Source organism: Alternaria metachromatica, assembly GCF_023757995.1.
Source record: "Alternaria metachromatica strain BMP 0045 chromosome Unknown scaffold_20, whole genome shotgun sequence".
NCBI lineage: Eukaryota > Fungi > Ascomycota > Dothideomycetes > Pleosporales > Pleosporaceae > Alternaria > Alternaria metachromatica.
In genome coordinates, this window is record NW_026055511.1 from 226584 (window position 1) to 254107 (window position 27524).

A 27524-nucleotide genomic window follows, 5' to 3' on the forward strand; every position below is an offset into this window, starting at 1 on the left:
ATGCATTCGATTTCCCCAGATTTTCTCCTCAATCAGTATTTTGCCAATCAACCATTAATCTACTTCGGTCTCCTTGGCGGTCTTCCCCATCTATTCGAGTATCGTCAATGGGTCAGATCGACGACGCCGCGGCAAACCTGACAGAATGGGCTTTGCGCGAAGGACTAGCATTGTTCATACGCATACCGCTAGAACTTCACATATAAGATGGGTGTATGAAAACGCCTGTCGCTGAAATAGCAACCACGACTCGATGACCCACCTGGACTTGCTGCCGATATGCTGAATTCCGCCCTGCTCTCGCTGTTTGGCCTTGTGCCCAGCGTCTTGAATGTCGCTCTGGCACAGACGTTCACGCCCGCACCTGGAAACTTCCCAGCTAAAGGTGATGGCGACTTCGCAGGCGGTATCTTCTCCATATCCCTCTCCGAGCTACCCAAATATACCGGCGCTGGTGGGACCGGCCCTGAGTCCCCCAAAGGAAATGGCGCGAAGACGTCTGGCTCGGGACCCTACCCAGCGCAAATGTTGACCGACTCTACACTACCGAGACACACCATCTTTGCACCCAAGACCCCTCCGACTGGCAACCTTAGCCTCCCTTTTATCGCATGGGGTAACGGCGGATGCGGCCTCAATGCCGGCATCTACGAGCGGCTGTTGGTAGAAATCGCCAGCTATGGATACGTTATTGCTGCAGACGGCACACCCGATGGCTCTGGATTCCAGGCTGGTCAGCAGTCCAAAGTACAAGATATGCGCGATTCTCTCGACTGGGCATTCGCCGGCAATGCGAAGAAATATGGAAATATTGACTTGACAAAAGTTACGACGGCGGGCCATAGCTGTGGAGGTCTCGAGTCCATGTCGACAGCGTACCACGATGACAGAGTCAAGAGAATCATGCTCTTCAACATTGCCATTTTCCAGGATGACAGGAGGTACCTACTCAAAGAGCTCAAGGTGCCTATGGTGTACTTGATTGGAGGACCGAAAGATATGGGGTACAATACCGTGAGTCTACCTTGAAGACCAGACAGATCCCGGTCTCTATCAATGCTAATTCTCGGTAGTCGGCGAAGGATTACGCTCTCCTAAACACGGGTACTCCCAAGTTGAGGGCCAACCTCGATACTGGCCACGACGGCACCTTTGCAGCTACGAATGGTGGAAAACAGGGCAAAGCGGCTGTCGCGTACCTGGAATGGCAGTGGAGGGGCAATGCGACTGCTCAGGCATACCTACTTGATGGCGGTTTGGAGAAGGATAACTGGGTTGAAGAGCATGCCAACTGGTCTTGAGATGCAGTTGCTGTTGGCGTCACAGACGGATCATAGTGACAGAACTCGCTGTGTACCACACGCTAGGCGGAAGGAATCTATGCGCAAAGAAAGTGGAAGCCCGTCGAAGCATCAGCATTGTACCGGTGAAGAATCCTGTGGTGGCGCGTTTCTCGAGCTGTGGTGCGTTGCTAGGCGGAGGCTGTGAGCTGCAAAGCTGAACGAACACGAGGTCAGGTGTCTAGGCAAGGCACATTCATCGATCAGGGAATGCGCGAGCGTGAATGTATATATGTGAGATGCACGACATATTCGCAAGCAATAACACCGCAGCATTGTTCCAGTCTCGCAGTGCATACACAAGAGTCGCCCAGACAGAGCCCACGTCATCGCCCTCACCCGTAGCAACCAGCGGCCAACGCCAACGCCAAACGGTTCAACCAGGAACGCCCATCCCTAGCCCTTAAACCGCCTAACTCAGTCGGTACCCGTTCTCGCCCTCTATTAATATCCACCAGCGACGCTACAGTGTGGTTGCCGGGTTAGGCACAAACCCTGCAGAAGCGAAGAAGCGGGCTGCGCGGCGGGGACGCGACTGGGCAGTTTGGCAGGCTTGCGGGATCCACCAAGCAGTGAGGCTGAGACTCGAACCGTGTCTGACATCGACGCTGCGCCCTTCCATTGTTGTCCGGGGAGACTACGACATTCTTTTGCGGCTCTGTTTTCGCATCTCTTTACGCACACGAATTCAAGAAGTTGTTTGTTGTTTAGCGGTTGCGTGACGCAGAGAGCAGACTCGGTAGAACCGGAGGCTACCCGTATTGACGTATCCGCTGTCTGTTTACGCTCACCCTTCTGGCCTTTCCGCGCCCTTCCACGCATACTACGACTTTGAGATCGGGGACATAGACATATCCACACAAGATGCGGATACCGCAGTCGTATATCCAGAAGTGCAAGGTGGTGGCACATGTCTTCCAGGCCATCTTCGTCTTCATAGCCGCGTGTCTTACCATCGCTGTTATGACCAAGGATGGCCCCGTTGAGGGACCTACAAAGTACTTCTTTGCCATGGTAAGTTGCACTCTGTTCTTCCTACACAGCATCGTCTTCAAGATGGTCTCTTACGTCAACATGGACATGGCTGACAAAAGGTTGCTCGCAGTGCTTCGTCTCCATTCCCGCCATAATCTACCTCACAATGGTACCCATGTGGTCGCGCGCCCAACGCTTCGCCTCCGCCTACGCTTTCCTCGCCGTCGACGCTTTATACACTATCCTGTGGTTCGCAGCCTTCATCTCGGTGGCCATGTGGAACGCCCACGGTATCAAAGAGGGAGCCAAGAAGGAGAAGATTGCAGATGACGACCGCAACTGCACAACATTCTTATACGGAGATGAGGCCAAGTGCAAGGTCAGCAAGGCCGCTGTAGGCGTCGGTGTCATGGTCTTGTAAGTACCTCTTGCAACCCCAATGTCAAATACGACAGAACGTCTACTAACCCTACCGCAGCCTCTTCTTCGCCATCACAACCGGCGTATCCGGCTACTACCTCCACAAATACCTCCGCGAAGGCGTCATGCCCTACCAGTCCTCTTCAGAAAACACCCACTACGCCTCCGGCGACTCCGCCTACAACAACCCGAAAGACGCAGCCTGGTCGACCGAGATCGAAACCGCAAACGGCCGCGACTCCTCAGACTCGCTCGATCGCCGCACCGACCGCGGCGGAAACCAAGAAGAAGACGAATACGCGTTGCTGCACAGCACGGAAACGGATGAGGGTAGGCACCCCGGCCGGCCACTGAGTTGGGGCGAGGATAGGAACGGAACATATGGCAGCGGTGGCAGGGGAGCTGTGCCTCCGTACGCAGAGTACAGAGACAGTAGTGCGAGCATAGCTGCCGGCGTGGACGCGTTGAGTCCGGGCGGATATGAAGAATTTAGAAGAGAGGCTGCTGCGGGGCCTCTGGGTAGTATGGGTATGGACAGAGCGCCCAGCCACAGCGGGAGTGGGTATAGCTTTAGTGGTGGGCCGGAGCGGTTGAACTAGAGGTAAACTGTGGATAGGACAGCAACGTTGCATTGTTTCTGCATATGAGCGCTTCTTTTGCTTTCGAGCTGTTAGATCACCTTGCATTGGGATTGCGGTTGGGCTAGGCGTTGTCTCTTGGACTTGGTTCATGCGTTGTCTGCGCTTTAGCGAATGCTTCTATATACGAATACTCATCTCTTCGCATAGCAATCCATAACACATCCAATCTCTAGATGTTCCACAACATCGTCGTGAGTATTGTGCGGCGCTCGAAGAGTCTGAGGTATTGCATTACCGTTTTGCGAAGCGTTGAACGAGTTCCAGATCGCGTTCGTGTTGCCCATTGATCGTATAGAACCAATATGCTTCTTGCTTCCTCCACCACCGGTTGGGTAGGTATGCTTCCCTGGCATTTTGTCAATAAATCTTGCGCCTAAGTGCACATATGATATAAGTGAAAAAAATGACTTACAGCATATAATACTCATCCCGCTGATACGGAAACTCCAGACTCGGCGGTCCATGTTTCGCCAAAAAGGCATCCGTCTCCTCCGCAGCATCCGCTTCCGTCATTTCCACATGGACACGTTTATTCCCTCTGTTCTTCGAGTGCCGCCGTATAGCGCGCGTGGTACTTTCCAGGTGTCGTTCTAGGATTGCAGCGTGCCACAGCGAGTTGTCTACCGCTTTGCGCGCTATACGTGCATTGCGCGCCACGAGCTCTTGATTCCACTCCGGTGACTGCCCGCGCGGTATGATGGGGATCGGAGTTCCTGTGTCGAGGTGGTTTTGCCAGTGCGCGAAGTCTAGGACTAGGCCTAGGTTATTCCACGTTAGGATGCAGGTCAGACATGTGCACAGTTGGTGTGGATCTGGCGATTGTATGTGTTGGTATGGACGGTTGTGTATGCTGAGTTGCTTTTGACGCGCGGGGTCAACCAGGAGGGTTCGTATCGGGGCGTCTACATCGGCGAGGAGTCGGGGGGTGGGGAGGCATTTGATGAGGATGTTGTAGCGGCGTGCGATGATGGCGTCGCCAATGACGTTCGCATTGGCCTCGACGATGCTGTGGAAGCGGCGGTTGACGAAGCTGAACTCGAGAACGTCGTGGGAACGGAGGTATTTGAGCGTCTCGAGGATGAGCTCGGTCGGCAACTTTGTTATGTTCACGATGGCGTCGCGTTTCTGCTGTCTCGTCGCGTTCTTGCGCTTCATGCGCTCCGTCTTCTTGTTCTTGAGCGTAAGAGCAGCCGTCTTGTCCTCGAGTGGTTCGTCATCGTCGCTAACGGCATGTCGTGGCATAATGGGAGAGGGGACAGAAGTTCATCGGACAGTGACGGCACACATGTTGAAGCCGAACTGAGGGTTGCGGGGAAGTCGCCTTCAGCCAATCGGGTATAAGAAAAGTCCGCACAGTCTGGATGTAGCCTATTACGTAGCATCGTGTTCGCCACCAAAGCACGCGACTGCTCACGACGATTTCACGGTCGGCGTGAAGGAGAAATCTGATTGGTTAGTTCATGAGCACATCGGCCAAACTTCAGTATGGCGTCATGTATCATTTCTAAGCAGTGGAGCGTACATAAACACCTGCAGCATCAGCTCCTTCTTACTTCTCAACTAAGAACCCCACTCAACCTGATCACGATAGAACCACGCTTATGAGCATTGCCACAAGACTTTCGACTATCACAAGAGCAGCCCGAACCAGCTACAGCCACCACTTCCCAAAGCTACATCAGACAACTTTCTACACTCCATACCTGGGAAGCCACGCGCAAACCCGGTTTCTCCAGTCTAAAGCTCAAACAATCAATATGACTACAGCAAGCTTCTCCCACATCGACACCGACTCCTATTCCGGAAAACCTTGGGCCAAGGTAGACGGACCTGGCACCAGTTTCTCGCACAAATGGCACGAGCGATCCGTCCACAATCTACGCGGCCACGAACATGAATTCAACACCGACAACTCCGGCTTTGCCGTCTACCAATATCCCGCCAAAGAAAAAGCCTTCACGGACGACGCAGCAGTACGAGAAGGCTACTACGCCGAAGTCGAAGCCTTACTACGCAACAAGCTGCCTGGCGTGAAAAAGGTCGTCATCTTTGACCACACCATCCGGAGACGAGACAAGAACTCTCCTCGGCAACCAGTCCAGCAAGTCCATGTAGACCAGACCGAAGCCGCCGCAGAAGCACGTGTACGCCGCCATCTCTCTCCCGAGGAAGCCGACGAATGGGTAAAAGGCCGCTACCAAATCATCAACGTATGGCGACCTATCGAAAACCCTGCTTCGGATCATCCCCTCGCCATGATAGACTGGAGAACAACATCAACATCCGACTTTGTTGCCACAAATCTCCTATACCCTAAGCGCGCCGACTCAATGGACGTCGACGACCGGGGTAAGGAAGTCCTTCCCGACCCAAACAACCATACTTCTACAGAGGGCTACGAGGTCAAGGGCGAAACTATGTCGGTGGCAGCGAACGACCAGCACAAGTTCTACTACCAGAAGGATATGACACCCGAAGAAGTTATTTTGCTCAAGTGCTATGATAGTTTTGGAGAGGGCATGTCTCACGGCAAGAAGGGTGTGGCTGTTAGAACACCGCACACTGCTTTTGCGGATCCGAATACGCCCGAGGATGCACCGGGTCGGCAGAGTATTGAGGTTAGATGTTTGGTGTTCTATGATTAGGGCAGCTGTGTCGAAAGGAAGGCAATCTAGCTGTTTGAAAGTCATCACACGCATGTAGCTGTGGAGTAGTATGTCTTCAAGTTTATATCTAATTAGTCTATCTAAGCGAATCTATAACCGCAACCACACCAGACTTTGGTATCGTAAGATCAGAAAAGGCGTACAAACGGTCTATCGCGAAGACAATCACGAGAACAATTCTTTAGGCCTTGGTATGGGCTTCGACGCGTGCTTCGGTAGATTCCAACTCGAACGAGTCGGTATCCTGGGGCCTCCAGAACTTCTTGTCGCCCTTCATGGCGCGGATGAACCAAGGTTGAGCGCGTGGCGAGTCTGAGCGGACTGGAATGAGAATGTTAGCGCAGCTTTTGGGAAGGAATCAGTACATGGAGAGACTTACAGCTCCAGTATTCTTTGTTGTCATAGTCGGGTGGAAGCAGGCGCCCGCCTGAGATGGCACCGAGAGCCCATGTTGTGGTATTTATGATGGCGTAGCACATAATACCCGCAATGAGACCGTATGCGATTGAGTAGGAGAAAGGCATGAACATGAGTGTGACGAACGCGGGGATAGAATCGCCTGGATAGTTCCAGTTGATGGCCAAGACACCGCGCATCATCATGCAGCCGACCAAGATGAGTGCTCCACCTGTTGCCCAAGGCGGGATGGAGGCAAAAATGGGTGCGAAAAAGAGGGAGATGAAGAAACAGATGCCAGTGGTGATTGCTGTGAGGCCTGTGCGACCGCCTTCTTGGATACCAGCCTGTAGATGTTAGTATTGACGGAACTCAAAGCAGTCTGATATGGTACTTACACCGGATTCGACGAAGGCAGTAACAGGTGAGGACCCAAAGAGGGAACCGATGGAGATGGCGATAGCGTCCGCTGAGTACGCAATAGTCGAACGGGGGAAGTCACCCGTGTCAGGATCGACAACGCCCGAGAAGCGAGCCATGGAGTACAAAGTACCTGTCGCGTCCAAGATATCGACATAAAGCATAGTGAAGACGGCCAGAGCAAACTGCCCGCCCACGTTAGACAGATCCCAATCCTGTGCCAACAAAGTGTGTTTGATAGGATGGAAAGCGACAATGTTCTTGAAGAACTCGAAACGGCTGTCACCAACTGTTGTGCGTGGGAAGTAGGTGATTGAAGTGTCGCGAGGCCAGCAGAAAATCGAGACCAGTGCGATACCAAAGATCATTGAGCCACGGATTTTGTATGTCATTAGCAGGGCAGTGAAGACACCGCCCACAAGGAAGCCGAGCCACATGGTCGGGTTGGTGGCTTTGTGTGAGAGACAGGAGCCAGTATCCGGGTCGAGGTATTCTGTGGGGCAACCTCCAAGGTCAAGTGGCGTGGCTTTAGCTCCTGTAATGGCACCGATACCAGCAGAGTATGAAAGTCCGATCAGTGTCAAGAAGAGACCGATTCCCGCACCACACGCGACTTTGATGCTAGCGGGAATGATGCGGGCCAACCATTGGCGAATACCAGCGAGGGAGAGCGCAACGAAGATGAAGCCTTCGACGAAGACAGCGGTCATTGCGACACGGTAATCGATGGGACCTGTGCCGTGGAATCCCACAATCTGATATGCCAGATACGCGTTAAGACCCATAGCCGGTGCGAGCGCGACTGGAAGGTTTGCAAGGAGGCCCATGAGGAACGAGCCGAGCGCTGCGATGGCGGCGGTAGCAGTAACGAAGTCGCGGTTGATTTCGAGGAGACAGAGAGAGTAGGCTTCATCGTTGATACATGTTGGGTCGACAGGGTCGTTGCAGACACATGTCGCACCGGAGTCTGTGAGGACGGATGCCTACAAGTGGTGATTCCGTTAGCACACGTACCACTTTGACAGCATGGGTGACATACGTTGACAGCGATAATGTATGCCATGGTGAAGAAGGTCGTCAGTCCAGCCCGTAGCTCTGTCGTAAACCGCGCATTCTTGATCTCATTGGGCTTCGATGGTCAGTATTGCGTGCTATGTTGGAAATGCAAGAACGACTTACATGCCCTGATCCGTCAAGATGAAAATATCTGCCCACAAATGAAGCGGAAACCACATCATTGAGAGCAGCTTTGTTTCGTTCAATGAAACCCATTTTGAGAGGCCAAAAGCAAGACAACGGGTATGATAGAATGGTGTAGCACTACGAGACCATCGACACCCCAGGTAACGACGGAGATCAATCCCCAGATATACCTGCCGTACTCAAAGAGGAAGATACGGAGACTACACCTAGTGCAGGGGATGGAGCGTAGCAGGCTCGCTCGCGTCATGCAGGTGCCCGCAACGATCCCGTAAGAAGTTCGCGGTAAGCCACATAAGGCATCCTCCGTGATCGGAGATGGATTCTCGTTAAGCGAATGTGGAAGACACTATATGCCTAAAAATCTGCCGCTCCATTATGGCAGGTCGAACGGCTAGGTGTGTTGCTGTTTCATCTTCTCATCCAAGCCGTCCTTCGGTGGGATGCAACCGCGCATACGCCACTGAAGAACCGTCCGCCTTGGCTATGTCACCTACACTAAAATGTGGTCGTCGGATTCCGGGTTGTGGGCCGCACTGAGTAATCCACTGGCATTAGCACAGTATCTAGATAACTTCAACTGAGCCAGGAAGCGAAAACGAGTCAAGCAATCGATAGATACGTGGTAATGACGTGGTGTGCCATGTACGTGTATGCTTTGCACCTCCTTCAGCATCTCAGCGGTATTAATTCCATAGCTGCCGAGGCTGACTGTGTGCGGTGCATGTCGCAAACAAGTCTAGTCGTTACGAAGTTGCGGTCTTGAAGTCTAAAGGGTCGAAGACCGATGGCGCATCGGCAGAGGAATCTGACTTGGTTACTGGACATCAGGAACGAAAGGTACCTGACTGTCGGGTCTTCCAAGGAGTTCTAACGAGTCGCAGAATTCCCAACGATGGCTTTGACGTGCTCGATCCAATGGCTGCTGTGCCGCTTCCCGGGGCTTTCATGAAGGGGGAAGGTAAGCGGTCATCTAGCAGACGCTAAAAGTGGCTGGTGGCGCACGTGTGATAAAACCGTCTTCATGTGCCTACAGAGTACGTGTCGGTGCTGCATAGGCGGTAAGGAGTGACATGCTTGCGCGCGTGTGTTGTTGCGATTTGCAGGAGGAGGGAAGATCTGGGTACTATCATCGTCCAGTACCCCTCTGGTTTGGGTTGTCAGTTCCGAAAGTGTGGGTTGGGAAAGGTCACTTGCGCTGATCATCATCTGCCCTGTTATCGATGGGGACTTCCGCACTAGTTTCGGCGCTATTCTCGGTGGGAACCGGGCGCCCTGGTGTCGCTGGTCTGTAAGGCCACCAACCACCGCTGACTTGGAACACCCAACACCAAACTGCAATCATTACGCTAAAAACGCTAGCCGGCTCAGTTGGCGAGATTGAGACTATTTCCCGCGAACGGGCTGGCCTAACAGGTGGTACGTGTTATGACATGCCGAAACGATGAACTATTATCGAGCGAAGATCCCCGCCTGGAAGGCGATGAGGGCACCGTATCGAGATAGTCGACATGTTTCCAACATTTGATGTTCCTCCTCAGCATGCCGAGACAGTAGGAGCTCGCAAAGCAAGAAGAGCAAAGGAAGACGATACGACCAGACGGTCTTTCTCGGCAACCTCGCAGTCATCCGGGAGCACGCACAGCAGCAAACGTCAAGATGCATCGAGCTCGTCAGACTCAAGATCAGGAGGAAAGAATGGTTTCGGCGGTTGGTTCAGCAAGAATAATAAAAAGGGCATCCAGGAGATCGCTCCGCTGTCGACATGTAAGGAGACACAACGTCCAAAAGAGCTGGCGATGAAGCCAGAGTCTGAACTCGGACTTGACCAAGGACCGGCACCACCCACTGCTCCTCTAGATACACAACATCAAGTATCTCAGAGGCCGCCGTCCCAGCGTTCTGATCAGACATCTCGAAAACTCCAGCCGCCGCGCTTTCCACCCCCGCTGCCATCTCCTCCTCCGTCTGGTGCACTGCCTCCTACGCCAGGGATGCTTAGCCCTGTCAGTATACCAGGTACGTACAAATCGTCTTCTTGATACCTAAACATGAGGTTTCGACTACCATGACTGCGTATGTAGTCTCCTGGAGTATACATGTACGAGCCGTGATCTTACGCGAACAGCATGCTTACACACGCAGCAGACAGGAAGTCACAGTACTCCACTATTTCTCGCGCTTCATCCAACCCATCTAGCGTCACACACTCAAACCACAGTGTCTTTTCGGGCGCTTCGGGGTACGAGACTGCTCTCTCGGACGATGCTTTTGATGACCCTCGCCCTTCTAAACCTTCATTCAGGCCTCTGCCTGTTTCCCAACCACCTCATTTCGAGCCGGTCGAGCGCGGTTCGCGAACTGGCAGTACACATAGCAATGAACGCGTCCAAAGTGTCAAAGCAGCTCAAACGCCGTTCACACGGGCACTGGCGAAGATGGAGAATGCTGGTACTCGCATCATGTCCGCTCGATTAAGCGAAGAGTGGGACGGCTTGGACGATGACGAGAGCTTCCAAGAGATTATGTTCGAGCAACGGCTATGGGCACTAACTGCCTATCAACGATTGACGCAGAATAAACCCCTGCAGTCACCTGCGCATGAGTTACTGAGTAATAGTCAACCAGCAGATCAGAGGAGGGTACTCCAAATACATGGTTCTCTAGGTATGTCTGTCCTGCAGCTTTGCCTCGCTCGAAACACGCATTGATGCTGACTACCGCAGCGGATGGATGGATGCTAGCACACCATTACCCTGCAGTGACAGTATATACGCTCTCTACCACCAAGACTCAGCCAGCTACCACGTACCCTGCGCCTCTCAACCATCATACACTATACATTCCCTCACTTGCATCCCCAACGCCGTTTCCCGATAACTACTTCGACGCCGTTATCTCGCGCTCCGTCGCGACAGTTCTTCGAAACGACGATTGGGCTCGATCATTCTTCGACTGCATGCGTGTGCTCAAGCCCGGTGGACAGATCGAAATACTCTCAGTGGATGCGCACATGAGCTGCGAAGGGCCCAAGCTATCATCATGGGTTGACGAGCATCTTTCCTGTCGGCTGGAAGCTCACGGCGTGAGTAAGCAGGCTTCAGACACTGTCCTCGACACAATGGAGATTGTAGGCTTCGATAACATTCGTCGCGCTCGCATCGCGCTTCCAGCGCATCCACCCAAGGTGGCAGCTAAGGTGGCGCCATCTGCATCACATACTTTTGGTGCTGCGATCCCGGTTCCCACACCTCAAGATACTCTCGACACGACGAAGATGATGGCTTTCCTCGGCCGCCATTTCTATCAGGATCTTTATAGCAGGTTCATAGATATCAGACAGGGAGATGAGTGGTTCTGGTCGGATAAGGAGATTCGGGCGGAGTGTGATCTCTACAAGACAAAGACGGTACTGACAATTGCTTGTGGGCAAAAGTCTACAAATATGTGCCATACCGGGAGTTATCTAGATGACTAGATTGGGCTCAATCCATTCTTTGATGGAGTATAGGAAAATCGCGTTTCGTTGTATCCTAGATGCTGTTGTCACTTGCTGTCGGTTTATAAGTGGAGGAGGTTGCTGCGGCTGAGGATGTCGCGAACCAGGCCACCGCTAAGCGGTTCTGTCCATCACTCGTTTCACACTCATGACCTCAACAAAGCCTAGATATACGAATGTACGAAGTGAACATGACATATGCGCACAGTTGAGGCAAGCCAACTAGAACAAGAAGGGTTGCGCTTGCACTTGCGGAAGGTGCCACCTGGGCAGGTTCTCATTCCTTCCCGTGCCTGCTCTCACATGACCCACTTATCCAGGCACAATCACACTCACCTCCACGGGTGCTACTTACTTTTTCCACACTCTCTCCGACCACTGCAGCGCCGACTGTTGATTCAACTCGACTGATTCATAATCGCTCTCATCAACCATCTCCAACCCGCAATAGACACACATTCTTACCCTGCAATGGCTACTTCCCAAATCGGTCATGGCCAGATTGGCAAGATTATCGAAGGTATTCCGAAAGCATTCAAAAACTGACAAGGGTATTGATACTGACATCGTGTAGACATGGAAGAACTCCTACCTTCGGAAACCATCGATAGGGCTGACTACCGGCGCTGTCGCACAACCTACGGTCTTTTATCCACAGCATACAAGCGCGCGAACCATTCCGACGAACCAGAGAAGGATTACAAAGAGTTGCAAAAACTTGAGAAGACTTTACGTGACCGTCTTGCCAACCTTGACCCTGCCAGAGGTCTTCCGCGCAAATTCCAGGGTCCGCTCGACAATCTCAAAGCAGCCATCGACGGTGCTCTCGAGATGGGCGTAACAGTCGAATTCCTCATTGAAGGTCTCAAAGATATCTTGAACGAGAAACCCGATGCTACACCAGCGCCAAAGGTAGAACCGACTAGACTGGTGCCTGAGAAGCGCCTTCAAAGGTATCTAGAGGAGCTTCGCGTCGAGAAGGACAAGAATCGCAAACTGAACGATGAGAACAACCGCCTCATCCTGGAGCTCAAGCAATACAAGATGCGAGAGGATGCGAGCTCCAGTTGGCCGCCTCTCAGTGAGCCGCCTCTCAAAAAACGTCGCGTTGACTAGAATACTGATGATCCAGCCTAGAGCAATAGACACGGGGTAGACCTCTAATTAGGTGTCGAATGAGTCAAAAGTTTTGTACGTCTAGTGACGAGTATGCCATCTATGTTATAGCTTGCTGACAGGGAGCCCAGGTCAGGTTAAATCGTCGCTGGTAGGGAGGACAAGGAACCGGGGCAGGAGTTAGGTCATGCGCAGTGTAGGGAAGCATCTTGTCATAGTCCTGTTGTTTGTGCAGGCAGGTGGTCTGTATGACGACTGTCTCACGAGGTATGGCTTGCAGCAACTTGGCTATTAAATGCTTAAATGATTTCATCGCATGGCGACGTTTGTGATGGTAAAACTGTGATGTTCCTTTTGCTGCAGCTGTGGCGGGCAGCCAATGACGTATGACGCAGCCCTGAAGTGGGGCTTCGCGAAAAGGTTTAGCGCCTACCGCTCGACGCGACGCGTCTTGTCTGAACTCTGTTGGAATGCCAGACACCTGCAGAACGAGACGTCTCCTTTGTGCGAGCCAACATGCCTCGGCCTAAACGAACCGCGTCCGTATCGCGATTCTCGCCTCCGAGCAAGCGCGTAGCCAATGACGCTGCGCGACATGAGTCTTCACACCCGCTAGGGTCACGACACGCCCCAGTGGAGCTAGACTCGAGCCCGGAAGCGGAAGCCAGCACGCACACAGAGCCAGCAGGACCTATTAACCCACCCGCCCAAGCTGAGCCTCCTCTAAGCAAAGAGCAACAACGAGTTGTTGATCTTATCGTGGACGGCCATAATGTATTCTACACAGGATCCGCCGGCTGCGGCAAGTCAACCATTTTGCGGGCCTTTGTCAAGGAACTGAAGTCGCTCGGCAAGGTCGTCCGTATCTGTGCGCCGACAAACCTCGCCGCTTTGAACGTCGGTGGCTTCACGCTTTGGTACGAGGTAAAGCCCCACATCTCTGGACATCTGATTGACGTCTAGTTAGGTCTTACGCTGGCTGGATAGTGCCCGACGTCAACAAAGACTTGGACACATTGAGAAGAGATGCTCACAGGAAGCAAGTCTGGAACAGGATGAACAAGACGGACGTCCTCGTCATTGACGAGATCAGCATGGTCGAGAACAACTTCTTCACTCGGCTCAACGAAGTACTGAAGGCGGCACGAGGTTCGAGCCAACCTTTCGGTGGCGTTCAACTTGTGGTTACAGGAGACGTAAGTGTAGTAGCGACTTTGAGATATGCAAAGACTAACGCAATACCAGTTCTGCCAACTCGCTCCAGTGAAGCCTTTCCAGAACTGTTTCAACTGTGGAAAATCTTTGAGAGTGGACGATTATGATGACCAATATCACTGCGATACCCGGAGTTGTCTGGAAAACCTCTTCCATGACGTTGACAAATGGGCATTTCGTAGTAGCGCATGGCAGGTAAATTTGAGCCTTTTGCCCATCAGATAGGGACCATCTATTGACTATCACAGGAGTGCAGATTCGTAAATGTCAATTTGACCAAGATCTTTCGACAAAGCGATCGCAAGTTCGTCGAAATCCTGCAGTCAATCAGAAGAAGTAAACAAGTCCAGAGCCATGATGCAACTCTTGCGCTGACAAGTTACAGATGTAGACATCCCTGAGGATGATGCGTACACGCTTCTGAACCATGAATGCTCAACAGAAGGCGCAGTGGAAATATACCCACATAGAGCAGACGTTCTTCGCATCAACAACAAGTGCATCAATGCGCTCCCATCTCAACCTTGGCGCTTCGCTTGCAAAGACTACTTCAACTGGAAACCAGAGCACAAAAAGGCGAATCCAGAGTTCAAGAAATACAATTTCAGAAACAAGGATGGTACCCTGAAAGAGCTGGTGAGTCGCCACTTGTCGCATACATAGACATCCTACTGATCTTTCCTCTCCAGGATCAACACAGGTATGAATCAGTCTTGCAGTTCAAACAAGATATGCGAGTTGTATTGCAGCACAATCTGGATCCTGAGGCTGGTCTGGTCAACGGGTCACAGGGCGTCATCGTAGAATTCGAGGCATATGACGAGAGAAAGTTGCCCCGGGCCCGTAAGGAAAGTGAGGAACGTGGAAGCGATGGGCCAATTCTCGCTGGGTCACACGCCACGTACGAGCACCATGAGATCCGGAGATACGCCGAAGAAAACAATTACCAGCCTTGGCCGGTAGTCAAATTCGATGACGGCCAGACAAGGACCATTTTCCCGAACTGTTCGAGCCTCGAGCTGGGCGACACTACGCCCTATAGCCTCTTGTCCAGGACTCAAATCCCGCTGATGGCAGGCTATGCTATTACCGTCCACAAGGCTCAGGGCATGACAATGGATAAGGTCAAGGTCAATCTGCAGAAGGCTTTCGACCCAAGCCAAGTATATGTTGCTCGTACGTCAAATCATATCTACCCCAGTGATACCAAGCTAACAGCGAACACAGTGAGTCGAGCGAGATCATTGCACGGTCTGGAAGTTACGGCTCTTCCGAAGAAGCATTTTGGTGGTCAAGCGCCAGAGGTGAAAGAGTTCATGGATTCCTTTTCCTGATGTGACCTATTTGATTGGGGTAGGATATATCGCTCAATTCTCGAAGCGTATATGGCACTCAGACTGTGGCGGCGTCTCTGCGACGTAGCGACTAGCAACGGAATTCGCAGTTTTGATACTGTTTTACGCTTCGCTAGCAAACAACAAGTCTCGTAACTCTTGCCTTATCTTCAGACATCCAAGCTCGCATGTGATATACATCTGCTGTGTGTATCTGTGCAAGACCGTTTGTACAACACGATCACCTCATACAAGGTAAAGCTGAACAGATCTGCAGACTACACTTGGATGAGACGAGCAAAACAGAATAATTTGTAGTAATGTAAGCTGCATGGTGTTCAATCTTTTCTTCATTAAGGTGCAGTGACTACAGAAAAAGCAAGAGACTTGGCTACTCTGAGCAGCGGAGCCGAGGCGATGATCTTGGAGCTAAGAAGGTTGGCAGCGCAAGACCATCTCAAGACAAGAAAGCTTCATCGGTGTGGTGCGCATGATGAGAAAGCAGCCAAGGGGCAACACCTCGTCGTCCAGTTTCAGATGGGAAGAAGCCGGAGCATTATTAATTAGGCTAATAATGTACAAGTCGTTGATATCCGCGAACTATCTCACAGCAGCCATCGCATTCACGACATGGCACAGAAGTTGAAAGAAGGGGTATATTAACATTTAAGATCACCTATATGAAAGGCGAACATGATATATCAGTCGATAATGGAAAAATTCATCGACTGATAATCAACTCAACGACACTTGAACGATCCGTGGCCGTACACTAAACTCATGCAAAGACAAGCTTAAAAGATGCGGTTCAAGAAACGCTTCCATGCGGGCCAGGTGGCGATCTCGGCACGCTCCGCGTTGATGAGGTCCCAGTCGAGCTCACGACGGCCGGTGTCAACGTCCATCTGGGCAGTTCGGAGCCATCCCTCGCGCTTCCAGAAGTATCCGGCAATCCAGAAAGCAGCAACGACGAAGATGGCGAGGTATGCCTGGAAGAAGTCGGTGGCAGTACCAAGCCTCTTTCCAATAGGGGAAACGGCAGTGTAGAACTGATGTTCATGTTAGCAGAATGCACTACAGAAGCGATCGGAGGAAGTCTTACCTGTGCCATCAAGACGATGACGATAATGCCAATACCGATCCACGAGCCAATGACACCACCAGCGGCCTTGAACGGAATCTCATCCAGGGTGTGTCCGTGGTAAGCCCAAGCCTTGCGGAAGCGAATATGGGCAAGGCAGATGGAGCCCCAGGTGAAGAGAGCGGCAAGTCCAGACAGAGAGACGAACCAGTTGAAGATAACTTCACCGGTCGAGGCCAAGTTCATGTAGGCGAGGGGACCCCACATAAGAATGAAGGCAACGGACCAGAGAGGACGTCCGGCACGGTCGACGTAGGTGAAGAGCTTAGGAGCGTAACCCTGGTCAGCGAGGGCGGTGAGGGTACGCGAACCACCGTAGACACCAGAGACACCGATGGAGACAACGGAGACCATAATGACAACGTTCATGAAGCTGTCGAATCCAACCAGACCAGCGTTCTTGCCAGCAATGACGAAGGGCGAGGCGTTGGCGTCACCGGAGGAGTTACCGATGAGACGCGAGTCAGTGTGCTCGACAAGCAGACCAACGAAGGTGAGACCAAGGATGTAGAACAGGGTGATTCGCCAGAAGACCTGACGGATAGCACCGGGAAGGGACTTCAGAGGGTTCTTAGTCTCAGCGGCAGCGAGACCAACAAGTTCGGTTCCGGAGAAGGAGAAAGCTGCGGTAACGAAGACGGTGCAGAATCCCTTGAAGCCGTTGGCGAAGGCACCGGGGTTGTACCAGGTACGCGCTCCCCAGTATTCAGAGTACATGCCGTTGCTGGGTCCTCCACCGAGAACCAAAACCAAGGCGATGATCATGAAAACGACGGTTGCACCAAGCTTGATACACGAGGACCAGAATTCTTCTTCGGCGTATCCCAGGGTACCCCAAATGTTGATGAAACAAATGAATAACCAGAAAGCCGTGATGAAGACAGCGACGTTGACTGGCTTGGCCCCTTCCCAATATTGGACTGTGAAACCGGCGACGAGAAGTTCAAGTGGTAAGACGATGGCCCATTGGAAGACGTAGTTCCAACCCATGGCGAAACCCCAGGATGGATCAATGAAGCGAGCGGAGTAGGTGTAGAAACCACCGGAAACGGGGTACATAACAGCGAGTTCACCGAGAGCGTAGACTGCATGGCGTGTCAGTCTTGCTTGCGTGCGCAAAATAAGTGTGATCTCTACATACCGACGTTGAAGATCATTATACCCATGATTGAGAAATCAATGAGGAGCGTGGCAGGGCCCTGAGTAATTGTAAGTCCATATCCAGAAGTGACCGCATACTGTACAACTTACACCCCTGGAAAGAGCACCACCGGAACCGACGAAGAAACCAGCACCGATGGAACCACCGATGGCAATCATGTGAAGATGGCGAGTCTTCATGGACTTGTCGAGTACGACCATAGGGCCCTCTTGGGGACGACGCTGGAAGGACTTCATGTTCAGACCGTTGCGGGTCATGAAGTCCTCCTGCTCGCGCCAGTCGGCGGAGTCCTCACCATGACTTTCGACAGTCGGGTGAGGGACGGTAGTCTTCTCATTAGGCGGGGTCCCCTTTTCGTAGTCCATGATGGGCGGTTGGACAGGGCAGTGCTGGGGGTAGAAAAGACTGATGAAGTCGAGAGAGACCCTGGGACCGGCTGTTCTTTAATGTCAGATATGGATCAGCGGAGGGGGAGGCAATTGACATTTATCCAGTCCAGGTTCGAGATGGCTCGCGGAAAGAGCGACAGGGACCCCCGTTCATTGATGCACGAGGCGCACGAGCCGACAGCTTGGCACCCCTCCATTACAGTGAAGGGCCAGGCTGACGAAAGATAGCCTGGCGCTGTCTTTGGTTGGCTGGTCGTGTGCACCCAGAACAAGCGTTCGCCGCAAGCGGGTAGCACTAACAAGGACGGTGAATTGGCGCCCCGCCGCGGCTCTTGGGATTAGCTTGGGACCTCCCCGCAACAGCAAATCGGCCGGTGGCGCATAGGGCTTGGTGTGAGCTTCGAGGGGGCCCTTGGTGCCCTTTGGTCAGACCCGGTCGCTGGGCGGAGATTGGTCCCAAAGAAGACTGATAACGAATGCGCGACCTGCGAGTAACCGCGAGAGACAGATTTAGCAAAGTTCTAGCAGGCTTTCTAGAACGCTGATTGCAGTGCTGGGCTCCCTTGGCTACCGCGGTTGTCTTCGGATCCAACGCCGCTTTCCTTGCCAGCTGCCCCAATTGGCGAATCGAGGTTGGTGCATACCGGCCGTCTTATCTGCAGCCGGATGGTTGCGCTTACTTGGTGTAGTCTGGAGAAGCCTCTCACGTGCCCCACCTCCATGTGCACCTGCCTGGGCCGGTCTAGCGCGCTCGCTTCCGTCATCTCCGCCTCGGTTAGCCCGAGACGCGATGCCTCTCCAACATTACTGTTTGTCAACCACTCCATCGGTGGCGCTCCGGGGCGCTTCAGTCTTGCCATCGCGAAGTCCGCGAATAGGCAAAGCCAAGCGCTCGTGATTGCGGCGTGTGTTGTGTTATCGGGCGTAATGGGCACCGCAGTATTGCGTTACATTGCCCATCTAACCTCGCATCCTAGCACGACAATCCCTCGCTCGTTTCAGTTTCCTCGATAATTAGGCCCGTCTTCGCTCCATCACCCGCTTCGAGAAGACCGTTATCACTGCGTGGGGGAACCACACAACCAAATCCTCTCCATAAGAGGTGCGACGTCGCGTGTTTGACACCTCATGGCCAACGTTCCTATCCAACGGCACCGGCTCCCAGATCCACCGTGCTGATGCCCGAAAAACCACAGTTATTTGCCCCAGGAATCGCAGCCAATCACGGAGTCAGGCTCGGCTGCTTCCCCAATCGTCTTAGTGCAGTATGCCAATGGTGCTTGGAATTTCTTGAACGTCTTGGAAGCGTTGCGTATCGGACCAGTCGACAAGTCAAACACAGCACCTTGATCCAGCAGCCTGGCCACTGTATACAGGCCCGCAGAAAATCAGGGTCTACCAGAATCCTTTATCGCGATATTGTCAAATTCGAATTGCAAACGCTCCCTCGTCTGTTCTTAGCGCGACTCCACTGATAACCACCTGTCTGAGCGTCGTATGTTGGGGTGCTTCGATCCGCGCCTGGGACCACCCTAGGATCCACTGCCATCCACCGGCATCCACTTGGTCTTGGAACCAGATAACCTCACTCCTACCACGGCCACGGAGCCTGACGTCGCTCCCCTGGCATTCGCCTGCCATGGCGAATGTCACAATGGTATCATCCAGCGTTCCAGCGGAGCCAATAGCCAGTCTGGCGCGGTCTGACCACAGTGTGCCTTACGCTAAAGTCTGACCGACCTTTTCGCCGCTTAAGCGGCCGTGACACCCAGTACGACAGCCCACTTGCACCGAGCTGGTGGTCTCTCAGCAGTATCGCCGAGAATGACGCCTCCACCCGCATTACACGCCTTTATCACGGTGGACCCTGAGGTTTGCGCATAAGGTGTTGTGTCGCAAATAATATGTCCAACATTGCTCAACAATCGCACTATCTCTACTCTAAAGAAGTTTGCTCAAATGCACAACTCGGTATCAACGGCATCTCGAGCCCGCTTCGCGCCACAAATCCACTCAACGGGATTACTAGGTTACACGTCATTGCTGCTCTATGGGTTATCGCAACGCCTTACTCACAAGATCCTCTACAAGCTGATTTGCCTATCGGAAAGGATGGCATCTGAAGATTTTACGTCGATCGACCTCCGAGACACCCGTGGTTCGCAACCCATTCTTCGCTAGCTCGTCAGCGTCCCGTTGCCACTATCTACCATTGAACTCTACACCCGCGCCAATGATTCACTCAAGCCTGTATCATTCGATCCGTGGATACTTTCCAGTCAGCTTGATTCCTGTATCGAACTGATATCTCTAAAACTGTCGCTCTAGGGCGTATGGGTGTTCTTCAAACTCACGGCAGGCGACTCTAGAGGCACATTTTGAATCATGCAATAACCTCAGGTAACAACTAAACACCAAACACAAGGCTCTGAGGCCTGGATATTCTCATGCGATCCACACCCAGTACAGTTCTACTCTTTCTTCCGACTTCCCGGTCATTTCTGCCACCAGTCAATCGTCTCCATATTCCCTTTATCGTCCATTTGGTCCTCGTTCCCTTCTTCTCGTTCCCCAAATAACCACCCATCTCCTTTTGTCTTTTCAAAAATAGCGACTGGTAGAATTCCGACTTCATCATCTCTTGCATCCTCACCATGCTAGCCACGCTCCCTCTCCTCTCCGAGATATCCTTCACAACATCGTATACGGAAACCCTTCTCTTCCCCATCGTACAAGGAGGCGGTGAGCGTGGGAGCAAGAAGCGCGGGGATAGATCTGGAGAGGCTGAAAGAAGAAACGTCGCCTTGGTTGGCGAAGGGGTGGGTGTACGGAGAAATGTGACTGCCATTGGCGACATTGGACTGTCAAAGATTGATAGAGGGGAGGCCGGAAGGAGAGGTGCTGCCTTTGGGAAAAGGTGTTGCTGCTCTACTGGGGACTTGGGCGGAGCGAGGAATGGGTTCACTGGTGAGCTCGGTGAGACTTCTGAGCGGTCAGACGCCACAGGTGACGGCGTGTCCGGATCCCAGTAGGATAAGGGAGGTACGGGAGGGATTTCATGGTTGGCGTTGACCAATGCAGACATTGATGGATAGGTTGCGCGTCGTGGTGTAGGGGGACGGATGGCGCGCCATGGAGCTGGAGATTTCGTGGAGATGTTCAGGGAGATTGGGCGGGGACGAGTTTGCTGCATAGCGAGCAGTTGGTCTCAGGCAGAGGGCAACAGTAGGACGTGGAGATGTCGAACTCCGAATTGGCAGATCATTCATTTGACTGGCTGACTTGCTATATTAACGAGACTTGATATACTTCGTTCATGTCACACCGAATCGCGGCATCGGCCACTGTTCAGAGACAATATGATTTCTCCGTGGTAACAGACTGAGACTCAAGCTGAGCACCTACAATGACAACCTACGTGTCTTTCCGATTCATGTTGTCCAATGATTCAGACTCTGGGCCAAGTTCACAAGAAAGCCTTTGCGCGGTTGACAAGCCTCAAGCATGGCACCAAAAGCAGCTAGACCATCCCCAGTCGCCGAGGCATAGTGTACAGGGATATCATAGCGTTCCAAGGTTGTGGTGGTCTCGCTGAACGATCGATCTACCCGTGTCCAGACCTGTGACTATCGCGCCACACCGGTGGGTGACAACTGCAGGTACGGGCACTGAACCATGATTCCCAGAAAGGAAGGAAGAGCCTGAGGAATGAAGTACGTATCCATTGGACCGGTACCGCTGTGCGTCTGTATTGTTTGCGTGGCACGGAGACAAGGGTGAGTATTGAACGTGCGTGTAGCAGGTACAACCCATGGGGTTGCCCTTGACAAGGCCTGACAGACAAAGTGTCGATCAGGTGGATCTGAGCTCGTGAAGAGGCACACTGGACACATGCCCTCGCCTCTCATTGCCAGATTCTGCACAGCTCTTGCAGAGGGGCATACCACTCGTGGCTTGCTCTTCACAGCTGGAGACGTAACAAAAACCGAGGAGACGTGCTGATCTGAATCATGAAGCACATCGTGTCGTGAGACGTCAGGAGACTAGACAACGTAGAAGTTTCGAAAGAGATGGTCGTGGCCCATAGTGTGGAGAAGATGGCCGAACGGATGAGTCAGCAGCCTCCGAGCAAGATGAAGAAATGACGTCTCGCCAACGTTGAGCGCATTCGCAAAATCCTACGGATCAAGAGCTGCAACAGTCCAGGTTGTTGCAAGACACAAAGCGCAGGGCAAACTCAATCCGGCGACGACAGTGCAGGACGCTTCTCCGCAATCGCCAAGGCCCGCAATCTGCAGCTACTGACATCTATCGAAGCGGAAAGTTGGCGGTACGATTGCGACCTCACGACGCCGCCCCACCGCTGTCCAAGACACGTCCACGATGCTCACACGAAGTGCACTGTGCCCGGCGAGGGCCTTTGCCAGCCGCTTCCCACCCGCGATACTGGCGCCCGCATCCACCGCCGCCGCGACTTCCTTCTCCACATGCACACGACCAAGCAAGCTCCCACAACAACAGCGCAACAGCCCGATCACTGCCTCCCGCACCACCTTTCCCACCAGACTGATAGTACGCCATGCATCGACTGCGCCCGCACAGCCCGTGGCCAACAACTCGCCCGGCGCACAACCCCAACTCACATGGAACGCCTTCTTCGCCCTACGCCGCACGCGCCGGAGAATTGGCCAGGCCTGCTCAGGAGTCGGCGCCGTGGGCGTGACGTACTTTGGTCTCACCACCATGATCAACAATGGCTATGACGCGACCCTCTCCGCCCAACTCGGCGGCTTCGATCCCTTCATGCTCATGGGACTGAGCACCTTGGGCATGATGGCTGTGGGATGGCTCATTGGGCCTATTTTCGGCAACCAGGTCTTCAATCTGGCTTACAGGGGTGTGCTGGGCGAATTCACGCGGGTAAGTCACGTCTGGAGAGTGATGAGATGGCGGATACTGACGGTAGTGTGTGTAGAAAGATTCAGCCTTCTTCAACCGCATCAAGCGCCACCGCGTCGACCCTACTGCCTCTTCGCTCGCGAACCCCCCACCGGACTACTACGGCGAGAAGATTGGTAGCGTGGCTGGATACAGAAGGTGGTTGAAGGACCAGCGTGCCTTCAACCTCAAGACGGGCAGGTACCGGGCGACCAAGGCTTTGTAGAGTGTTCCGAACGGCCGCGGGCTGCAGACTGTACAGCTCTAGTATCAAATTATCAAACGTCGAGCCACATACGCATCCGGTGCAAAAATACCCGGAGTACAGGAAAGAGCAGGCGGGAATGGAGCATGGTGTTGGGGTTATGTGTGTGGCAGCCGTCAGGAGTATACGAGCGAGCAATTAGTAGGTGGCATGCTCTTCTGTTTCTTACCATGTGTCAAAATATACGAGCGACGATTCCATCATCGCACCCTCGCATCTCAACCCACTATGTGTTTTCATATGTTCCACCAGAGAAACGAACTCCAGACATGCATGTATGTATATGTACATTCCACCTACCAGATGAATCGCATCTCCATCTTACGAACCCAGGAAAAGGAAAGCACTACAACCTCGCCCTCCTCCCCACCCCCTCCAGCACACCCACGACCCCATCTCTAACCTCCCTCACAACCTCCCCAGCCCCCTTCACCTCCCTAACCAACCCAACTCCACTCCCCGCATACGCCGTCATCCTGCCCCCACCCTCCCTCCACCCGTCATCCCCCTTCCGCATCTCCTCGCGATACAACCGCGTATTCTCCTCCTGACTCATCCCCTTCTCCACAGCGTCCACATAGCTCTGCGTGATAATACCGCGCGCATTATGCGTCTCCGCCCAGTTCGTGCCGCGCAGGGAATCGTAGACTTTAGTGCGCACGGTGCTTTGTCCGCCGTCGGTGGTGCGTAGAACGGCGGTGCGGTACCCAGTGCTTATGGCTGCTTCGGGGGTGGCGAGTAGACGCGTCCCCAAGACGCAGCCTGAGGCGCCGAGAGTGAGGGATGCGGTGAAGGTGCGGGATTCGGATATGCCGCCTGCGGCTAGGAGAATGGGTTTGGCACATTGGGCTCGGTGATGTAGGGTGTCGATGGCGTCGCCGACTTCAGGGAGGAGGGTTATGATACTTGCGCCTTGGACGAGACCATGACCTCCCGCGTCTGTGCCTTGGACGACGAGGACGTCTGGGCCGATTTGTTCGACCACTTCCACAGCATCTTTTACACTGCCTATCTGAACCCAGATCTTCGTTGAGGGAGAGGCGGTTCTACTTGCTTCTGCCCATTGCACGAGGGATGCTGTTGATGAAGGCGCGAAGAACCATACTGCTGCTGGGCGGTGTTGCGCGATGATGGGAATGGCCGTTTCGAGATCTGCGCCCCAGTTTATGAAGCCGATGCCGATGGGAAGTGTTCTGTTGTTCGTTGGTAGTGTGGCGGGTACGTCGTTCAGGAGTCTCTTTGCGTGCTGCATGTGGGATTCTAGATCTGATACGTCTGTTCCTGCGCCTATGAAGCCGATTCCTCCTGTGTGGGTTGGTTAGGATGATGTTGGAGTGCTAATGCGTGCTGGAAAGCTTGAAATAAGATGGAGGGGCTCGATCAAGCAGATTACCCACGGCAAGAACATGAGAACGTATTGGCGTGATTGTCTCTTCTTCAACTCACCGGCTTTCGATACTTCAACAGCCATGTCCGCTAGAGCGATCAAGCGCATCGGCGCGCCTACCACCAGCGGCGTTTGAATCCATGGGTAATCCACTTTCAATCTTTGCATGTCGTCCATCATGTACTCTTCTCTTCTGTTGATAATCTATCCTCGTCCTGGATAGTCTTTGATTCTGTTCTCCTGAAGCTCAGCGTGAAACCGATTTTGGGTAACTAGATCTAGCAAATGCTGGCTTTTCAAGTCTTTTCTACCACTTTGACATAACGTAGGATGAATCTGTATTAAGACCGAGGTATGTGAAAAGGTGCGAGATGACAGCCTCATTCGGATGCGTGACTAGGAAAGATGACGCGCTCCAGTTTTAGAGGTTCCGGTAGACCTACCGGAAGGCCATGACATGTCCTCGGCTATGCACTATGAACCTAGTCGGCCTTATCCGGCATGGAACCTACCTCTACAACACGACTAAACTCATATCAAGGCATGTTACTGTTATGTTCGATTCTCATTACATCTTTCCCTCCTAGATACCCAAAAGTATTAACTAATATACTAATCCCAAAGTCTATGTTGGCATGGAACGGAACCCAGAACCTCATGCGCGCTCATGCTCGTAGAAAGCAGGATAACCGCCTGTATCTACATGCACCCATCATTAAAAACGCAAAGCTTCATAGAGCAGTGAAGAATTCCGAAGTCCTCTACAACTCCTTCTCTCTCTTCTCCCACTCTACAACACCGGGAGCCAACGGCCTGGAGAACAAACTCGAGTAGTCGGTGTTGACAATGTCCTTGCTGCCACCAACGTTCCTGAGCTTGAACTCGCGTACAAACGCCACGAGAATAGTTTGCAGTTGGAGGTAAGCAAATTGCTCGCCAATGCACCGATGCCTTCCAGCGCCAAAGGGCAGGTAGGGAGAGTTTGTACCCTTGGACACAACACCCCAGCCGTAGTCAATCTTCTCCTGGTCGGCGTCATCACGCTCCTCGTCGTATTGTTGGTGCTCGGCGTCCCAGCGGTGCGGGTCCCAGACGGAGGGGTTGACAAAGTGGGTATCGAGCTGAGCTGAGAAACCAGGCGAGGACATGAGGGTGTGGGAGGTGGGTACAACGTAGTTTGTTCCGTCGACGACAAGAGGTTGCTTGACCTTGCGCATGATAGAGTGGATCGGGGCGTGGATACGGAGGGTCTCCTTGACGACTTGAGTATGGAGGGGTAGCTTCTGGAGATCTTCGTAGGTTAGTGGTGGGAGGTCCTCACCAAGAGCCGACTTCTGCTCAGCAAGGAGCTCCTCGACCAGGTGCGGGTTTTGTGCCAATCGGAGTATGATCCAGGAGATGGTCGAAGAGGACGAATGTTGACCAGCCATGAGCAGCGCAATCATAATTCCGGCAATCTCGTGCTCGGGAACTGGTGTACCGTCCTTGTACTTGCAGTCCATGAGATGCCAGATCATGTCGGGAGAGTCCTTCTTGACCTCGCCCGATCTCCTCTTGCGAACAACCTCAGAGTATAGCTTGATCATCGTCTCACGTGCGTTGTCGCGTGCGCGGTTGTGGGGAAGCGGGGCCCAAGACAGCATGAAGTTGATGGGTGAGAAGCCCATGTCGAGGTCGTGGTATAGCTCAGCGAACTTGGAGTCGAACGAGTTGCGGATTTCCTGGCCCTGGAGCGAACGAGAGGCGGTGTAGATGGTGAGTTCGGCCATGACCTTGGGAACGTCGAAAGTGCCCTTCTGCCCCTTGAAAGCCTTGTGGCGCTTGACGAAGTCTTCGCATTCTTGTGTGATGAGGGTAACGTAGGAGCGGAGGGCGTCTTGGGTGAGACCGAACTTGACGAACTATCTTCGCGTTAGCTATGGACCGAGTATGAGACTGGGTCGTACGCACCTTCTTCTGCTCCATGAGCTTCGAGTTGGGGCAGTCGTACACGACGTCCTTGCCAAAGACCGGTGTGCAGAGCGGGGAGTAGATCTCCTCGGCGTTGACGTCCTTGATCTTTCCGTTGAGGATGAAGTTGTTGCCGGTAGTGTCCAGGCACACAGTCATCTTGCGGCCGAGGAGGATAAAGGTGAAGACATTGCCATACTACTTCCAGTCAGTCATTTCCAATTCTGCCATTGCATCTCCTACACACCTTCTTCTGGTTGGCGAAGAAGAACGCATACGGGTCCATGCCATATGTGACGGTGCTACCGATCACGGGCAGCCAGTGGAACACGAGGGGCGGCTCATTGGGCTTCTTGAGCAGCAGCTGCTTCAAGACATTGAGAACGACGGCGAGCAGGATAAAGGAGGCGAAGCCGGCGGCGACGAGGACGGGGAGCGACGAGGTGGAGGTGAAGTTGCCCAAGGGGCCGGCGACATTGGCGAGGAGACCCATACTGCGCGACAAGAAGCAACAACAGAAGTCAAGGGCGTGAGGGAATGGCGTTGTTGACGGGGACGCGCCTCAATAAATTTCCCACGAGTTGAGGCTCGCGCAGGGGCCAGGCTATCCAATCATACTATAGCCGTACAGGGCGGCGTCTGAGTGGATGAGTGCCCAGGTGGGCTGGCGGGCGGTGGGCGGTGTCGAGAGCTTGGCAGGGACCGGCTTGCGGATCCTAGCGCACCCGTTCAAAGGAGACACGCACGATGGCACCACTGACAGGCCATCCAAACCAAATACCCTCCCATCGTACGTCGTGCCACGTCATTGGTCTGAGGGATACATCACTTTATCCACAACCCGAAGCAGACAGCACCCAAGTGTAAAATTTCACCCTTATTACGCTATGCTCAATTATTTGACTGCGTAGTACATGTACTTATCCCTAGCCTATTCCGTTACGGCTCTTGTTCCATCAGGTGTCTGAACATTACTGCGCTTTGGTTTCGTTGTTGATGTTATTCCGGCTTGCCTCCAACACGCCGTCGGTATAGCTGCAGCATACCTAGGTATGGACTCCAGGTACACA

At 53.1% G+C, this 27524-nt stretch overlaps 10 protein-coding genes across 10 annotated transcripts; 5 read left to right on the plus strand and 5 right to left on the minus strand.

Moving 5' to 3' along the window:
* Positions 1–279: 279 nt before the first annotated feature.
* On the plus strand, positions 280–1301 carry J4E83_007787 (uncharacterized protein; the record flags this gene model as incomplete). The annotated part of the gene is made up of 2 exons (XM_049334686.1): positions 280–1014; positions 1074–1301. 2 exons carry the CDS (start codon positions 280–282, stop codon positions 1299–1301), a joined length of 963 nt encoding a protein of 320 aa, XP_049186175.1.
* A 903-nt stretch (positions 1302–2204) lies between these two features.
* J4E83_007788 (uncharacterized protein) lies at positions 2205–3334 on the plus strand (the record flags this gene model as incomplete). Its single annotated transcript, XM_049334687.1, has 3 exons — positions 2205–2354; positions 2446–2732; positions 2794–3334. 3 exons carry the CDS (start codon positions 2205–2207, stop codon positions 3332–3334), a joined length of 978 nt encoding a protein of 325 aa, XP_049186176.1.
* A 273-nt stretch (positions 3335–3607) lies between these two features.
* Positions 3608–4618, minus strand: J4E83_007789 (uncharacterized protein; the record flags this gene model as incomplete). Its single annotated transcript, XM_049334688.1, has 2 exons — positions 3608–3722; positions 3789–4618. 2 exons carry the CDS (start codon positions 4616–4618, stop codon positions 3608–3610), a joined length of 945 nt encoding a protein of 314 aa, XP_049186177.1.
* Positions 4619–5133: 515 nt separating this feature from the next.
* J4E83_007790 (uncharacterized protein) lies at positions 5134–6021 on the plus strand (the record flags this gene model as incomplete). The annotated part of the gene is made up of 1 exon (XM_049334689.1): positions 5134–6021. The coding sequence occupies one exon, from the start codon at positions 5134–5136 to the stop codon at positions 6019–6021; it is 888 nt and encodes a 295-aa protein (XP_049186178.1).
* Positions 6022–6223: 202 nt separating this feature from the next.
* J4E83_007791 (uncharacterized protein) lies at positions 6224–8130 on the minus strand (the record flags this gene model as incomplete). The annotated part of the gene is made up of 5 exons (XM_049334690.1): positions 6224–6363; positions 6422–6785; positions 6837–7841; positions 7898–7987; positions 8074–8130. The coding sequence occupies 5 exons, from the start codon at positions 8128–8130 to the stop codon at positions 6224–6226; spliced, it is 1656 nt and encodes a 551-aa protein (XP_049186179.1).
* Positions 8131–12028: 3898 nt separating this feature from the next.
* J4E83_007792 (uncharacterized protein) lies at positions 12029–12673 on the plus strand (the record flags this gene model as incomplete). Its single annotated transcript, XM_049334691.1, has 2 exons — positions 12029–12077; positions 12132–12673. The coding sequence occupies 2 exons, from the start codon at positions 12029–12031 to the stop codon at positions 12671–12673; spliced, it is 591 nt and encodes a 196-aa protein (XP_049186180.1).
* A 3343-nt stretch (positions 12674–16016) lies between these two features.
* INDA1 (Amino-acid permease inda1) lies at positions 16017–17890 on the minus strand (the record flags this gene model as incomplete). The annotated part of the gene is made up of 4 exons (XM_049334692.1): positions 16017–16271; positions 16325–17448; positions 17505–17562; positions 17615–17890. 4 exons carry the CDS (start codon positions 17888–17890, stop codon positions 16017–16019), a joined length of 1713 nt encoding a protein of 570 aa, XP_049186181.1.
* A 4407-nt stretch (positions 17891–22297) lies between these two features.
* On the plus strand, positions 22298–23078 carry J4E83_007794 (uncharacterized protein; the record flags this gene model as incomplete). The annotated part of the gene is made up of 2 exons (XM_049334693.1): positions 22298–22834; positions 22890–23078. 2 exons carry the CDS (start codon positions 22298–22300, stop codon positions 23076–23078), a joined length of 726 nt encoding a protein of 241 aa, XP_049186182.1.
* Positions 23079–23463: 385 nt separating this feature from the next.
* On the minus strand, positions 23464–24369 carry J4E83_007795 (uncharacterized protein; the record flags this gene model as incomplete). The annotated part of the gene is made up of 1 exon (XM_049334694.1): positions 23464–24369. The coding sequence occupies one exon, from the start codon at positions 24367–24369 to the stop codon at positions 23464–23466; it is 906 nt and encodes a 301-aa protein (XP_049186183.1).
* Positions 24370–25265: 896 nt separating this feature from the next.
* On the minus strand, positions 25266–26947 carry CYP51B (Sterol 14-alpha demethylase; the record flags this gene model as incomplete). The annotated part of the gene is made up of 3 exons (XM_049334695.1): positions 25266–26405; positions 26455–26652; positions 26702–26947. The coding sequence occupies 3 exons, from the start codon at positions 26945–26947 to the stop codon at positions 25266–25268; spliced, it is 1584 nt and encodes a 527-aa protein (XP_049186184.1).
* Positions 26948–27524: the final 577 nt, after the last annotated feature.